Consider the following 16,442-nt stretch of genomic DNA (forward strand, 5'->3'; position numbering starts at 1 on the left):
CTCACTTACAAAAGGAAAGTAATAGAGTCATCATCTCATTAGGTCGTAAGGACTAAATAATACACATAAACTCTATAGCACTGTTTCTGGATCACAGTAATGCCAGAAAGACCGAGCTCTGTGGTTTGTGGACAGGAGAGAGGCTCTATCCGCTCAGTATCAGCCAGCACATCCTCTCCCAGGACTCGCGTCTGCTAAAGACTTCTCCCCCCTCCAAATAGTAACTAACAATTGCTGCGCCTGCGCTTTTCAGCCTCGATCGCTCACCAGGCTACCGGAAGTATTTTCCTTCTTCTCATTGGTCCACCACTGGTCTAACTTCTTCGGTACTGCGCATGTTCCACAGCAGGTTTCCTCCTCCCCGGCCCCGCCCCGTATCTGCCCTAGAGGGGCACATATCTGCCAACACGCCTGCGCGAGCGGGCGTGCCCCGGAAGCAGTTCTTTGGCCCTGTGACACGTAGCAACGGAGTGAGTTCAGGGTCTTAAGCGTTTTTGGGGGGTTTTGGGGGGCTGCTGGAGCTGCTGACGCCGCTACCGCCGCTTCCGCGTTTGGTGAGTGTCCCAGGCTTGTGGCACACTGTTCGGCTTCTCTTCAGTCTTGTGTGGCGCGGCTTGTTGCCTCCGTTCGGCGCCGCGTTCCGGTCATTTCGCTCAGACCCTCACTCTCTTTCAGGCGCTTGCTTTGACGCGGCCCCTGTACCTCATTCGCGGCCTTCCAGGAGTCTGCCCTTTCCCGGAAGGCCCAGGCCTTATTTTGCAAAGAGACAGTCGCCTTGTCAGCAGCAGAGTCCGCCCTGAGGTGAGGAATCGTCTTTGTTGTTGTTATTTTAGACCTCCGTGGAACCATTCTCCCACGCCCTTTGCCCTAACCAGGGCATATCAGCTCCGTGAAGTGCAGGTGTCTTCCCGGCTCTTAGAGACTAGACGTTTCCTGTGCAACTCCCACCTGGACCTATCCTTCAAATGCCGTTCCCCCAATTCCAGAAAAAATAATTTACTGCCTCCTGAGGCTTTTTGCTTTGTATCGAAATGAAATCAGTAGGACCTTGGGTATAAACGCTATTTGCCATTTTTCTTCTCTTACAGATAATTTGCAATGGCAGGGTTTGATAACTTAAACACGGATTTCTACCAGACAAGTTACAGCATCGATGACCAGTCACAGCAGTCCTATGATTATGGAGGAAGTGGAGGACCCTATAGCAAGTAAGTTGTCAACTTTGTTTAGTCCAGACTGAAGTGAAAGCCTGTATCCTCATTGTTTGGTTCTGCCTAAAACTGAACGTGTCACCGTGTGCCTTGTTAGGAATGTGATTTTTCATAATCTTCCTTCCTCTGGAAGGATCTGTGACACTGGTTTGGGTTTGAAGGCATTGCCCTATTTAGAGTTTGGTGTCTTCTGCGAAATCTCCAGGTGTGCCGTGGCTGCAAAAGTAGATTGTTAAGAACTGTTTCCTCGTAATAGTATTTCTACATCATTTAGGATATGGCTATTAGCTTCAAGTATCTAGAAGATACCTAGGCTATTTCATCTACAGAACCAGTTAAAAATTTAAAATCTTGTGACGGCTAGTTTAAGAAGTTAGATCAGTCCAAATTTCAGACCTTATCAACGTTAATTCAAAGGGCTTAGTGACACTATTTAGCAGTGTAAGCTCTCTGTTATGAATCATCAGGTGATTTTTTTAATAGCAAGTGATAATCATCTTTATTAGTGCTCATATCGAAACCTTACGGTCAGTACACACAGGTTGCCAGTTGCCGATTGAAGAGGGGGACTCAAACCCTTTCAGCCCTGAACTCTTAAGAACAAAACCAAACCCTGACTTTTTAATAGTCCCTGGTGTTAGTGGCAGAAATACATTAGTTGAGGCTTTCCACCATTCTCCTCTAGGACATCATATTCTTAGTTTCTTAAAGATAATCTCATCAGTCATTTGTGATACCAGGGTGGCTTAACCTTTTTTAGATGATCCAGGAGCCCTTCAAGAATCTTACAGAAATGATGGGCCTCTTTCTGAGATATAAATCATACACTCAAATGCCCACACAAATATGCATAATACTGCACAGTTATGTGCCGTCTGATGTTCATCTGTGAACCCTGAATTAAAAACCTCATGAAGGGTCTCCCAGAATGAGGGCAAGGGAAGGTTGTGTATTGAATCAATCTGAGAGAAACATGTAGTAGTAGAACATGTTTGAATTAATATGTCTGAATGAAAGTGCCCAAGAATTTAAAAAGCAAAGCATAACTCAAATTCAGCCCTCAGTGTGGTCTGTCTTATATAAGCTGTACTTTTTACGCCTTTTGCCCCCTTAAGTCTGCTTAATTTGATATATTCCAAAGCTTTCTTCCCCCTAAAACCTAACACATTGAACAGTGGGAGTGAGCATGTGAAAAATACTATCTGTGAATCAGTTTTTTTTTTTCAGTGACATTCTCTTATATTCCATCAGGGATTTATCTTTTTTGAACAATTAATTGGCCAGAATTGGAAAAATCATGTTGAGAAATCTCCATTTGTTTATTTACTTAAAAATGTTTTTTGTTTGTTTGTTTTAATCTGTGTATGAGAGGAAAATGAATGAAGGATTGGGTAGAGTGCAGCCAAAGGGCTTTGGAAAACCTGTGCTGTATGCAGGCCTGTTTTTTAACTAAATGATATTTGGACTCCGCAGAACTATTACATTTAGATCATAGCCTCCTAGGTTTATTTATCACTGCCTTTGTTTCCTGTCCTGTCTGTGTTTGCATCACCTAAACGTGTGACTTATCTTTTCATTCCAGATATCATCCTCTCATTTCAGTTTTCCATAGGGAGGTTGTTTAGATACTCTTTTGCTAAATATTCTCACAATCCCATTGCAACCAGATCATGTGCCAGTAACCATTGCTTCAGTATAATTAAGTTTTATTGCAGCTGCTTATATACCCATTATTGCCAATTAATAAATATGAGTTGATATATGAAGCCTAGGAAAACAGGAAGCTTAATGTATTAGCAGTAATAATTGGGTTTCTTTTATAAGTATCATTTATATATTCATATAACAACAACAACAAAAAGTAAAAGGCCTTTTGATCTTAATCTTTTGAGTTTTATGATTGTCCCATCGGACAAGTCCCACATTGTATGCTAGATATGCCTGTAAAATGCCAACTACATATTTTTAAAGTATTTCAAGCTAGTATTTTTTCATCTTTGACTTAACTGATAAATACCTATATGGAATACAAGGTTGACTTAGTCTCTAAAGATCATGTCTACACATGCTATGTTCTAATTTAAACCCAACAGGAGCAAGCCATGAATTTTCCTGACCAGGTCCTTACAGAAAAGGAAAACAGGAAAATTCCATGGTGTTTCTTTCTCACCTTGCATCTTAAAGAAGGAATGATGGTAACACTTTTAAAGCTGTCATTTGCTTGTAGTAATTCTCTTCCTTACATGACATTTATAAGTCTATATGAGCAGTTCTAAAATGTGGACTGCAGACCCCAGAGGATCCTTGAGACCGTTCAGGGAGTCTTTAAGGTTAAAACTATTATTATAACAATACTAAGACACTATCTACCTTTTTAGGTGTGTTGACATTTGTACTGATGTTGTAAAAACTGATTGACAAAACTGCTAGTACCTGAATATGAATCAAGACAAGGGCATCAGATTGTTCTAGTAATCATGGTATTCTTCATTGCCACACACTTGCTGGGGTGTGGAGGGAACCATTTTCATTCAAGGATACCCTTGATGAAGCAGTAAAAATTATGATGCTATTAAGTCCTGACCCTTCAGTACACACACATTAAAAATATTCTGTGTGACAAAATGGGAAACAGTCATAAAACACCTCTGCTTCATACTGAAGTACAATGATTATCTCGAGGAAGAGCCCCCGTGCAATATCAATCGCAGGCTGTATCAGCTGCTTTTCATGAAAACCATTTTTATTGGAAGGAACATCCCGACAGATATAGTTATTTAGACTTGAGTACTGGGCAGATACTTTCTCAAAGATGAAATAATTGAGCTTCTTACTTCAAGAAAGAGAATTGACAGTATGTGTAGCCAGTGGTTAAATTCAAGTTTTCAGGTAAAAATGAGGATTTGGGAAAACTGTGTCCATTACTGTGAACTTGTCAGCTTTCCAGTAATTAACCACTTTTCTGAGGAAATCATTGGTGATACTAACAAATGTGATTTTCCTATATTTATACTTCATATATGTTTTTATATTAAATATGTCAATGTTTGGAAGAGCTATATTGCCCTAACATTTTCTAAATCAGCAGTGAATGTTACAAAATAATACATGAGTAAAGAAAGGATCCATTCAAGTGCAAGACAGATCGGTGTATTCTAATGTAACAGTATAAAAAGTTTATTAGTATTGTTCTGTTTTCTATGTTGCAAGTTTAAAAAACTACCACTTTGAGTTTTGATGTAGTATGAAAAGAATATTTATGATAATCCGAAAAGGTTGTTAAATAATTTTCCAACTATTTGTCTGCAACACTAGATTTTCTTCAGCTATTTCAACTAAAACAATACATCACTACAAATTGAATGCAAAAACAGATCTAAGAATTTGTAGCTATCTATTATTAAACCAGATGTTAATGAGATTGTCAAAAATATAATACGGTGCCACTTAGTAATTTTTTAAAGTAATTTTTCATAAAAATTTATGCTGATATGTAACAGGTTCATTGTTACTTTGAATTAATAAATATTTTAAACATTTCTGTTTTAATTTGTAATGTGATAAATATTAACAGATATAGTCCACATAAATAAAAAAACCTTTGGGGTTCCCAATAATAAATTTTAAGGGTATAAGGGGATCCTAAGAGCAGAGAGCCTGTACCATTCTTTTTGGTTTTTCTGTTGCATACACATTCATATTCTCTCTGTCTCTTTCTGTGTGAGAGCGAGAGAATAAAATGCAATCTGTTTATGCAGATTGTAGAAGCCTCCATATGGAGCTTTTCTAGCTGTTTCATAAACTCGGAGGTAGATCTGTGATACATTCTAACAGATCAACACAATAGCATACTAGATCATTAGTTCTTGTCCTAGTTCATTTCAACCATCTAGTCCTGTGGTGTGTGTGTGTGTGTGTGTGTGTGTATTTAAATAAATGGAAATCAACATATTTGCATATAAAAACAACAGGGGAAAGGTATATATGGAAAAAAGATACTATAGCTCTCTCCATAAGGTAGGATTTGGGGATGATTTTTATTATGATTGTTACGAGTTGGCCACTGGAGTCAAAAAGTTTAGTTTTGAATCCTGGCCCCACCATAGGCAAAATCATTTTCACCCAAATATCAGTTTCTACATCTCTATAATGGGAAGGATGATAAAACCAACCTCCTAAAGTTGTAGGGAGGTAATAGGATATAATTTACATTAAACACTTGACACAGTAACATTCAAGTAGGTTATATATATTTTTGGAAATTTTTAGTAGTTAATATATATCTATACGTTACATATAACATTTTAGAATGAATTAATTTTATTTTTTATTTTATTTTCTTAAAGATTTTATTTATTTATTTGACAGATAGAGAGCACAAGTAGGAGGAGCAGCAGAGGGAGAGGGAGAAGCAAGCTTCTCGCTGAGCAGGGAGCCCGATGCGGGGCTCGATCCCAGGACCCTGGGATCATGACCTGAGCCGAAGGCAGACGCTTAACCAACTGAGCCACCCAGGCGTCCCTAGAATGAATTAATTTTAACAAATAGTAAATGTACAACACTTTTAAAGGTGCAGAAGTTTTTAATATGAAAATAAGTCTTCCACTTCCCCGTTTCCAGGTCCTTTTACCTATTTAATTATATGTGTTATACTACGTTATGTTATACCTAAACCTGTGTAATTGTACGTATTATACGTAATGTACATATATATAAAATACATGTACAAATATATACATACTACAGATACATTCTAAAAAGTACCATCACAGTGGGTACATATGATATATACTGTTCTGAACATTGGGTGTTTTTAATTCTGCCTACTGAGTGTTTTTTGATTATCGTTCCTTATTAGTACACATAAAAGTACCTCATCCCTTTTAACAGGTGCATAGTAGCCTATGCTCCTATTATAGTATATTTACTTGTAACTGTTCGTATTGTTTTGTTTTTTATTTTTTGCTATTAAAGTAGTGTTTCATCAAATTCTATATTAGTATATAGCCAGAAAAATAAATAACATTTTTTTAAGCTTGGATTGGACTAGCGTGATAAGTAAATCTTGAGAGTCTCATTGAGCTCTCCAAAGGGCTACGTGTAGTTGAAATTTTGCCATTACTTGGATTTGCTTTTAATCGAGATGTTCAGTTAATTTAAAAATCAGATTTAATTTTAAAATCTCTATATTCCTGGCAGTCTTTAGATTTTATACTTGTCAGGAGGGAACTATAAAATTTTTAAGGGTGATTAAAGGATCTTTAAGGCTTCTCAGTTCTTTTTAAAAATATCTTTTAGGGGCACCTGGGTGGCTCAGTTGGTTAAGTGTCTGCCTTCAGCTCAGCTCATGATCCCAGGGTCGTGGGATCAGGCTCCCTGCTCAGTGGGGAGTCTGCTTCTCTCTCTACCCCTCCCCCTGCTTGTGCTCTTGTACCCTCTCTCAAAAATAAATAAGTAAAATCTTAAAAAATCTTTTAAAATAACCTAACATACTAAAATAAAATTAAATAAAAAAAATAAAATAAAATAATTATTTTACTCTGTATTTCTTACTGTGTAATGAGATTAGTCCTGTTGATAGGTAAGCCATATTTTTTCCCAGAACATGGTAAAACAGGTTTTTAAAGATACTGCTTCAGCATCCTTCTGTTCCCTGTTGTTTTCATCATTAAAATAGCCTTAGTAAAGTCTCTTTTTCTACAATGCAGGATTTACTATAGCGCATATCAAATGAGACAATAGTTGTATACCTACTTTGAAAACTTAAAAGTGCTCTTCAAATGCAAGATGTACTAATAATGTGTTGTTATATTCGGAAAGCTTTCACAGAAAGAGGCTTGAATTTTTCCACTCTGTATTTGAAATTGGTGCTCGTTCTTAAAAAGATTTACCCACTTGCAAAAAATAACATACTACAAAGAGTAAAGAAGAATGATTACATTCAGTGGAGATCCAGACCACAGTGGAAAATTACATAGCATGTAGTACAAAGTCTGTCATGTTACGTTTTCATGCGTAGTCTTAGGCATCAATTGTATTTCACAGCTATCTTCATATTACATGTACTTACTGGAGGGGGAGAAATAGATAAAATTCTTTACTTACTGGAGGGGGAGAAATAGATAAAATTCTTAAGTTTTCATTTGTTGACCACCTAATGTTTAAAAGTTTCGTAGTTTGTAAAATGCTTAAGCTCAGTGTGAGTGTTGGCATCATCAGGAAGGTTCTCTAAAAAACACAACTTACCATTGTAGATAATCAGATCGGTCTTAGTTATCATTTCAACACCATTTACGAAAACTGGCAAAGTAGCTGTTCTAGGAATTGCATGACTGTGACTCTCTAGCTCTCAGAGATATCCACTGTTGACATAATTCTAAGAAATGTAACTTTGATTTACAGACAGTATCCTGGCTATGACTACTCGCAGCAAGGCCGATTTGTCCCTCCCGACATGATGCAGCCACAACAGCCGTACACCGGGCAGATTTTTCAGCCAACTCAGGCGTACACTCCAACGACACCTCAGCCATTCTATGGAAACAACTTTGAGGATGAGCCACCTTTATTAGAAGGTAGGATTGGTTGCAACAGTTCATAGTATTCTGTAGTGTCCACCTGGTCAGTGAAAATATATCTTAGTTTGGAGAACTTGTCCTTTCCTTTAAAAGAATAATGTTATAGAAAAAAAGAGATATGAATCCCCATTGAGCTGTAGGGGACCAGATTTTTTAATAGATCTTTATAAAGTGAAATTATGTCAGCGTGTGAGCCTTGACTTTGACTTCACATTACTGATTAAATTCTGTCAGTGGAAGAAATAAAAGGAAAAAGCATGGTATTGTGATTATTTTACATGGAAGAAGCTGGCAAAACTAGTAACATCACTGAAAAGTATGATGTTTTTCAAATTGTATTCTCATAAAAAAAAATGTAAACCCATTAAGCAGTAGTACTGTGTATTTTTTTGAGGGGGTTGGATATAGTTTCAAAGTCTAATGAAAACTATGGATACTCTTCTCAGAAGAATGCACACCTGTGCATAGAAACAGTTTCATACACAATTTCATAGCATCTCCAGGTATTCCGAAGCCCCAGGTAAAGAACCCCTTACTGTTAATGAAGACTGGTATTGAGGACTAACCAAAATGTCTCATATTGCTAGATTCTCTTTTGATGCTCAGTGTTTCATTTTGTCTCCTATTGCAGCATAGATTCTGGTAAACTAAAGGTGTGTCACAAATCGTAATTGACTGTCTTATTTTCTTTTCTTTTAGAATTAGGTATCAATTTTGACCACATCTGGCAAAAAACACTAACAGTGTTACATCCATTAAAAGTAGCAGACGGCAGCATCATGAATGAGACTGATTTGGCAGGACCGATGGTTTTTTGCCTTGCTTTTGGAGCCACATTGTTACTGGTAAGATTTTAGTTTGAATTCTCAGTGTGGGGTTAGAGAACAATCTTCCAGTGTTCCACCAGGAGCCAAGTTTGAGACTGTTTATTTATCAGATCTTGCATGTGTTTTGAATGGTATTAAGTTGCTGGAATATATACACATTCATCACTTCTCCATTGCTAAAAAATGTCATATATTTAGAAATAATTTTTTGTTCCAAGAAAATGTCTAATTATTAGGGGAAAAAAACAAATAGTTACGTGTGGCTTCAGTCCCTCATCAAAATTCCTTCTTTTTAGAAATTGACAACATTTTTTAGCCTGTTGCTCTTTTATTTATTTATATATTTTAATGATAGCTTTTTTTTTTTTTTAATCTGACTTTGGTGTTTTGTTATTATAGTGGTGCTGGTTGTTACTTTCCTTTATATTATTTTAACTTTTAATGAATTGGAACATTAAAGGACAAGACGTTTTACTGCCTATCTCCTACCTCCCTACAAATGTTAAAGTATATTGAAAATGAGTAGTTGTAAAGATAATTTGTTAATATTTGTTGTATTTTATCTTATCTCTCTGAATTAGAAGAGATAAATGATGTAATGGATAAAAGATGGGATTTTTAGTCAGAAAAGCTGGGCATCAGTTCAGTGCTCCTGCTCTGTCCTGGAGCAAGCCGTTTCATCCTTCAGCTCCCTCTGATAGATAATCCTATGGTTCCCACCTCACAAGATTGTTTACAGATTATAACCAAGACAGGTTATATGAGAACACTGAAAAATTTTAAAGCGCTGTACATGTATGAGGTTTTATTATTATTACCTTAGTGAATCCATTGGTGAACTCAGCTGAACCTTTTGAAACTTCTACACTCTCACATATTTATAAATAAATACTGAGTCTAACAAAAATGACAAGAATTTTTCCATGTAACGTAATCTTTAGAGGCAGTCTCATGATTGAGTTTTATATGTCTAGAATCTGACAAACCAGGAAGTTTTTAAAATCTCTGGACTGATTTTCGTCACAGTATGACCTGAATACAATGTTTGTTTATATATCTTGACTGAGAGTACTGTGACAGCAATTTACCTAACTTACACTGTCTTAAGTCTGTTCTTTAATATCTTTTACAACAGCATAATTAAGTTTTCTTTTGTTTTTTTGTTTGTCAAAAGACTGTATAAATCCACCAACAATTTGGAAAAATAATGAAAGAAAAATATATCTTCCATTATATTTCTCTTGCTTGTTAATCAGTTTTCTTTTCTCCTCCCCTCCCCCACAGAACCACAGTGTCCTGCTTATCCTGCCTTCCTTTCTCTTAGCTCCTTTAACAGCCTTATAAAGTGAATGATGAAATTGTTTCTGCTGTTATAAAGATTGCAACTACGACTACCAATGAGAATAAATTGCTTTGGGGCAATTTTGGTGGTATTAGCTGCTTTCAAGTGATATTAGATATTGTCCAAACATTCTGCAGGGCTTTCTGTCTTGTCTCTGTAGTTTATTTGCTTAAAATCAGCTAGATTTCTTTTTAGAAATCTACTCCTTAAAGGTGATTGTACCATGATTTTGTATCTTTATTTGCTGAATTGCTCAAATACAAACTGGAAAATGAAAAACCAAATATCTGTGTATTGGGAAGTAGATACTTCAGATTTCTTGAGAGAGATATAAAAGACAATCTGTTTTACTCTTCTGCATAAGGAATAGATGCCTCTACAGATTTTGATGCTCACAAATTGAATATTTTCTTACATGCACCATTTTAGGTGAAATAAGACCAAAAAGAACTTACTTTCTTCCCCTTAACCTATAATCTTTTCTTTACCCATAGGCTGGCAAAATCCAGTTTGGCTATGTATATGGGATCAGTGCAATTGGATGTCTAGGAATGTTTTGTTTACTAAACTTAATGAGTATGACAGGTGTTTCATTTGGGTGTGTGGCAAGTGTCCTTGGATATTGTCTTCTTCCCATGATCCTGCTTTCCAGCTTTGCAGTGATATTTTCTTTGCAGTAAGTACGATCTTTATTTTGGGTATTGATTGACCAATTCTCTGTAATAGGATTTATCTCACCATCAGTTTAAGATTAATCACTGTGATTCAGCAAACATGAGCTATAGTGCCTGTTGTGAATGAGGACTATACTACATGCTTTTCAGTGGTGAACAGTGGAACTGGGAATAAATTTTAAAATCTTTTATACCATCTCTGCTTTTATCTGTGATAAAGAATTTCACTACTTTTGTGTTTACTTACCAGTGTCAGTAAACCGAACAGTGGTGATTGTTAACTAAAATATTGCATGAAAAAATCAAGTTGTTAAAATTATACTTACCGTCTTTGATATTTTTTAGACTGTATCTGGTTTCTTAAAGATGTTGGGCATATGCTAAGTGAATGAATAATAAACACATACTCTTATGTTTGGCAGCTTTTTAGCTGAAAGCAAAACATTCTTTTTATGGGAAGAGGCTCTTACTAGCCTGCCATGTTCTCAGCTGTACTTACAAGCAGTTTTAAGTATGTAATTGTTAAATAATATTTTAGGTAAGGTTAAAAAGAAAGGTGTAAATTCCTGTTGATAAATTCTCTCCTCTTGGCCAGTGTGCAGATTCTCTCTCAACAGTTCAGGCTCCTCCTTGTGGCTAGTGCCAGGCACAACCAGTGATGGCCCTTGGTTGCACTTAAAAAAGTTAAAGGAGAGGTTGAGGGGAAGAGCATGCATCAGCTGTTTGATGCCAGACATTTGGCAAGATGATGGCTTCACAGTGTTCTTGCTTTGCGTAAAAATGCTTCAGATTTTGTGTAGAAACTGTTGCACTCTTTTCATTTGTGGAGATTGGTACATAGATATTTGAATTTTACAAAAGAGACTTTTCTACCAATAACCAGGGCAATTTTGCTCTCAGGGGACCTCAGGCAGTGTCTGGAGATAATTTTGGTTGTCGTAGCTGTGGGGCGTGCACAGGTGCTACCGGTACCTTACAGCTAAAGGCCAGGGCTTCTGCTCAACAACCTAACAGTGCACCGAACACCCCTTCACAGCAAAAGTGCGTTCATCCCAGGTGTCAGTAATGCCAAAGTTGAAAAACCTAGCTCCTATGCTAACAGGAGCAAAATGTAATTATAAATGAGCTTTTTCTCACGTCATTGAATGTGGATGTGAATAATTGAGCGTCATTGAATTCACTGTGAGGTACATTATTTTAACATTTGAAAAAAAAATCTTGATCTTTTCTGCAGATGTGTACAATGTGGATTTAAAATGCCTTTCTTTAGAATTGGTTGTTGTTATATTCTTACATAACTAATCTCATCTACTGCCTTTCTCCCCCTCCCCTTTTTCCTTGTCGGTTACAGAGGAATGGTAGGAATCATTCTCACTGCTGGAATTATTGGATGGTGTAGTTTTTCTGCGTCCAAAATTTTTATTTCTGCATTAGCCATGGAAGGACAGCAACTTCTAGTAGCATATCCTTGTGCTTTGTTATATGGAGTCTTTGCCCTAATTTCCGTTTTTTGAACTGACTTTATCTGGCATGTGGACATCATTGGGCCAAAAAGGACTTTGAACCCTTAAATTGGACCAGCGAACTGCTACAGTGCAACTCTCATGCAGACCTAACATTTGACTGTTGGAGCAATGGAAGTAAACATGTATCTTTTGTTCATTTTTATAGAACTTTTGAATACCGTGTTGGATTTGTCTGCAGTATGACTAGCTTTAAGTGTTTGTGCTTATACATATAAGAATAAGAAGTGCTATTTCTCTCCTGTTCCTGCAGCCTTTGAAAAACAAATTTTTTCCTGGCAAAAATTACATTAAGATGTTTTTAATAGATTTTTATCAACTGTGGGAAACTAACCACAGAGCTAAAAATCTTTCTTAGAAACAGCCCAGTCTTAGTTAAGAAGACACGAGACTTATTGCAGAAATATTTTTCCAAGGGATTAGGAAAGAAAAATTGCCTGTATTCTCGAGTTAGATGCACTTGAAGCAAAAAGTGATCCCAAAGTAGAATTTACGAGTTTGCACTTCCAAAATTTGACATTCCTTTAAATTATGGAGTTTTTGCTAAAATTCAACGAGACAAGAAGTTCGTAGTCTACTTTATTGTAGACGGGAAATGTGAACACCTGTTAAGATTAGCATTAACTAAACCATAGTGACCCAGACTGGCCACATTAATGTTCATAGTTGGATCTCCATATATCCTACCTTTTTTTGAGAAAAATATTTAAAATGTCACAATTTCAGTACTGCAGTTATCAATGTAAAATGCATTTGATGCTTAGTAATTAAAATTTTCCCAGTTTTAACTGCTGTTGAGTTGACTTTTGCTGTTTTCGGTATCACATTTTCTTTAACTAGATTCTGGTTTTAACTTGTATTCCTGATTTATCCTAAGTTTTAAGAACAGAAATCATTTAGTATAAAAATCAGAAAAAAAAAAAAAAAGGATTAAGTGAAAGGCAATTTGAGTTACAACATTATTTCCTTGTGTTAAATTTATTTGGTTAATGTCATGCTCTCTTGCCAGAGAATCTGTAGGAAAATGCTGTATCGTGTATTTTGATCATTGGCTTTTTCTGAAAAAACTGCCTCTGATTTTGGACAAGCTCAGTTACACTTATGAAAAAGGTGCCCTGTGGGGAGGAAAATGTTGCCTTTTTTAAAAAAGGAGAATTTTAGACTAAGAAAACACCAAACTGATGTTAATTGTTGTTTTTAAAAGGTAGTGTTCAATCAAAAAGGAGGTTAAGTTAATAAAACATATTTCTTATAAGATCATGATTTCTAATCTCCGGAATCATGTAAATTTGTTTTTCTTCATTAATACTTAATCTTCTGGAGGAATACTCTCAGTAATAATTCATTTCTGGCTGGGTTTTCAAACTTACCCCAAAGTGTTTTAGAATATTTTTTATTGTAATCCGTGGGTAGTATCTTTTTTGCCTCTTTCAGTTTAGTTTTATAAATACACTAATCTTGTTAAGGCAGATATGAGTGCCTTCTGTTAATATCCAGTTTTTCCTAATGAACAGGATAGGTGATGCTTTGGGAATTAAATTTTCTCACTGTTGATTAATTTCAGACCATTAATCTTCAGCCAGATTCCCCAAATTGTTTTCTTATTTTTTGCCTCTCCCATCCCCAAGATAATAATTTTTAATTTAAATCAATGTTGAGAGATTTTTGTTGTTAGTTGTCTTATTTAACTCCAAAGTGATTAGGTACAAAACGATCTTATATAAGCAGTTTCTCTGTCAAAACAGCTATACAGTGGAGTTGTGTTTAATGCAAGAGCTTAGTTTTAGAGTTTGGTACCTGAAGAGTCATGTATAGCCAAAGTTTCCCTTCTAAAAAAAAAATTTCTTTAAAATACAATGTATGTAGCTGTATTTATGCATACTTTAAAAGCTGAAAAACTATTTCAAAAAGTTATGTGTGGTGATTTTTTTCTGTGGCATTGTAGTAGATTTTTGTTTCCACAATGAAGTTCCAGGAAGAGCATCTAATCTAGCTTGCTTTTAGGGCCCATTTTGTACCAAAAACATACATATACCATTAAATACTAGAGATAACGGAGTATAGCTACAAGCTCTCTTAGTGATTGCTCCTGAGTAACACACTCACTGTGAATGGATTTTCAGGCTCTCTCACTCAAGCTAGAGTGTTGTTTATTTATGCATGCCTTTATGCCAAGGACAGACGGTTGCTTTTTTGTATGGTATAAATGTATATTTTATGACTTTTAATACCATGTTATATTTCCATGTTTACCAGTGGGTGCTTTCAAGAGCTATATAACTAGGCTTGTAGGAATAGGCATTCTTTCTCCAGATACTGTTATAAAGATAGTGCAAAATTCTATAAATCGTAAAATGCTACCTATTGTCACATACTACGCATCCAATCAAAGAGAATTTTAAGAAATGTATCTAATGACATATTTTGGGTGGAATTTAAGTAGTGCGCATTTGACATTTTGCAAGTTTATTTGTAACCTTAATGGGCATTGCTCAACTCAAATATACTCCAAATCTAGGAAGGACAGTTATCTCTGAAGCTCAAATTATACAATTATTTTTATAGTATTTGTTACCTACAAAAGAGCCTTTCCTTTCTGAGATTAGACACTTTTTTCCTTGTAAATGGAAGAATTTAGAACTTTGGGCAAAAGGAGAACTATAGAAATTGAAATCTTACCCAATAGGGTATTCTGACCTAGTTGTGGAAAATTGTGGGAAGTCAGAACCACATTTGGAGATCTGCCTATTGTCATATAGAGCAGAGCTAATGTAATGACTCAGACAATTTGCTTAACTTGCCCTGTAGCAGAAATTTTATTTTTATTGATATATATATATATGTATATTTATGTATATTTATGTATATACATATATGTATGTATATATATGACAAGGTGTTTAGCCTTTCATAAAGTATTTCCAAAAGTTTTCCAAGAAATATAGAATGGTATAGATCATAGCATGAAGAATAGCACTGGGTTTTCAAAACTCTAGTGAGAGCAGGCTTCTACCCAAATAATGCTCCAAGTTAAATCTATCCTCACAAACTATTCACTGATTCATTTTGTGATGTCATGTCAAATTCTAACTACTGGTTACCAAGTGATCTCAATTTTTCTAAATTCCAATTTATTTGGAAATGAAAGCTTAAAGGATTTCTTAAGCAATTTCATCTAATGATATGCTTGTTTCAAAATAGGAACTGTAAGAATGAAACATTTAGAATTTGGCAAAAACAAAGTACTTTTTCAGAGAGTTACAATGATTAATGGGAGATTCTTTTTTCTTCTTACGATGTATTTAGGATTTGGGGGAAGGAATGGCAATAACAAGATACCAAGGTTTATTGTGAATCCCGTAAGGAAACATTGGATCATGTGCTTTTATGAATAGATAAGAATGATCTATCATTAGCTTGTCAAGAATACGGAGTTTACTTTCAAACAGCCTGAGTAAAGCCTGTCCTAATCACCACTCTCTACAATCTGTGCTATTACTATTTTATACCACCAATGAAGAAATAATTGATTTTTAACTCTACTCTGCCACCATCCAAATTATTGAAGTTTGAATTTTAATATAGCTATTACTTGAATTTCATTAAGCTGCTTTTGTTCATTAATAACTAAATATTCATAACTGGGCAGTAGGTAATATAAAACATTAAATATTAAATTATCGATTTCTAGGGATTGGCAGAGTACTTAGTTAAAAGTGTTTTATATTACCAAATGTATATCTCAGAACTGTGACTATGCAAACTGAAGAAGGAAATCTAGTAGTGTGCAGTTAGGATTTTTGCATCAAGATAGGAATACTTCTACCCTTGTGCACCAAGTTCCTACTTTAGTTAATGAAGAACATTATCTGCTGATGGAGCACAGTGTCCTGTGTTTGTGCAAATAAATTAAAATGATTACATACTCAAATGAGGACTAATTAAATACAGAGCTGTTCTCCTAATTTAAAAGCACAAATACTTTCTTGAGCACATTAGGTTCTGAAAATCGGATATTACGTTTTGTGTGAGCCTAACTGATTAGGCTTACCTTGCATATATAAATTTGGTTTATTTCTGAAACTACCACTAAATCTGATAGCATGTGGGGTGATTAATTATGCATTAAGTTGTTTAAAATAGCTTTTCAACACTAGCAGCACAAAAAGAATTTTAAAAATGAGAAGACAATGAAATGCTCAGTAGGTACATTTAAGATACTTAAAAATTTATATACCTACTTGGCTTACTCTGATTATCTTAAAAGTAGAGAAAGCAATATGGTTA

At 35.5% G+C, this 16,442-nt stretch overlaps 1 protein-coding gene across 1 annotated transcript; it reads left to right on the forward strand.

Annotated features, from left to right (window-relative positions):
* The first annotated feature begins 405 nt into the window (after positions 1–405).
* YIPF5 (Yip1 domain family member 5) lies at positions 406–13,082 on the forward strand. Its single transcript, XM_032404451.1, has 7 exons — positions 406–554; positions 676–801; positions 1,089–1,208; positions 7,614–7,786; positions 8,489–8,634; positions 10,453–10,634; positions 11,984–13,082. Exons 3-7 carry the CDS (start codon positions 1,099–1,101, stop codon positions 12,144–12,146), a joined length of 774 nt encoding a protein of 257 aa, XP_032260342.1. The 5' UTR covers positions 406–554; positions 676–801; positions 1,089–1,098; the 3' UTR covers positions 12,147–13,082.
* Positions 13,083–16,442: the final 3,360 nt, after the last annotated feature.

This window comes from Phoca vitulina, unplaced genomic scaffold (genome assembly GCF_004348235.1).
Source record: "Phoca vitulina isolate PV1807 unplaced genomic scaffold, GSC_HSeal_1.0 scaffold6, whole genome shotgun sequence".
In the NCBI taxonomy this organism is placed as follows: Eukaryota; Metazoa; Chordata; class Mammalia; order Carnivora; family Phocidae; genus Phoca; species Phoca vitulina.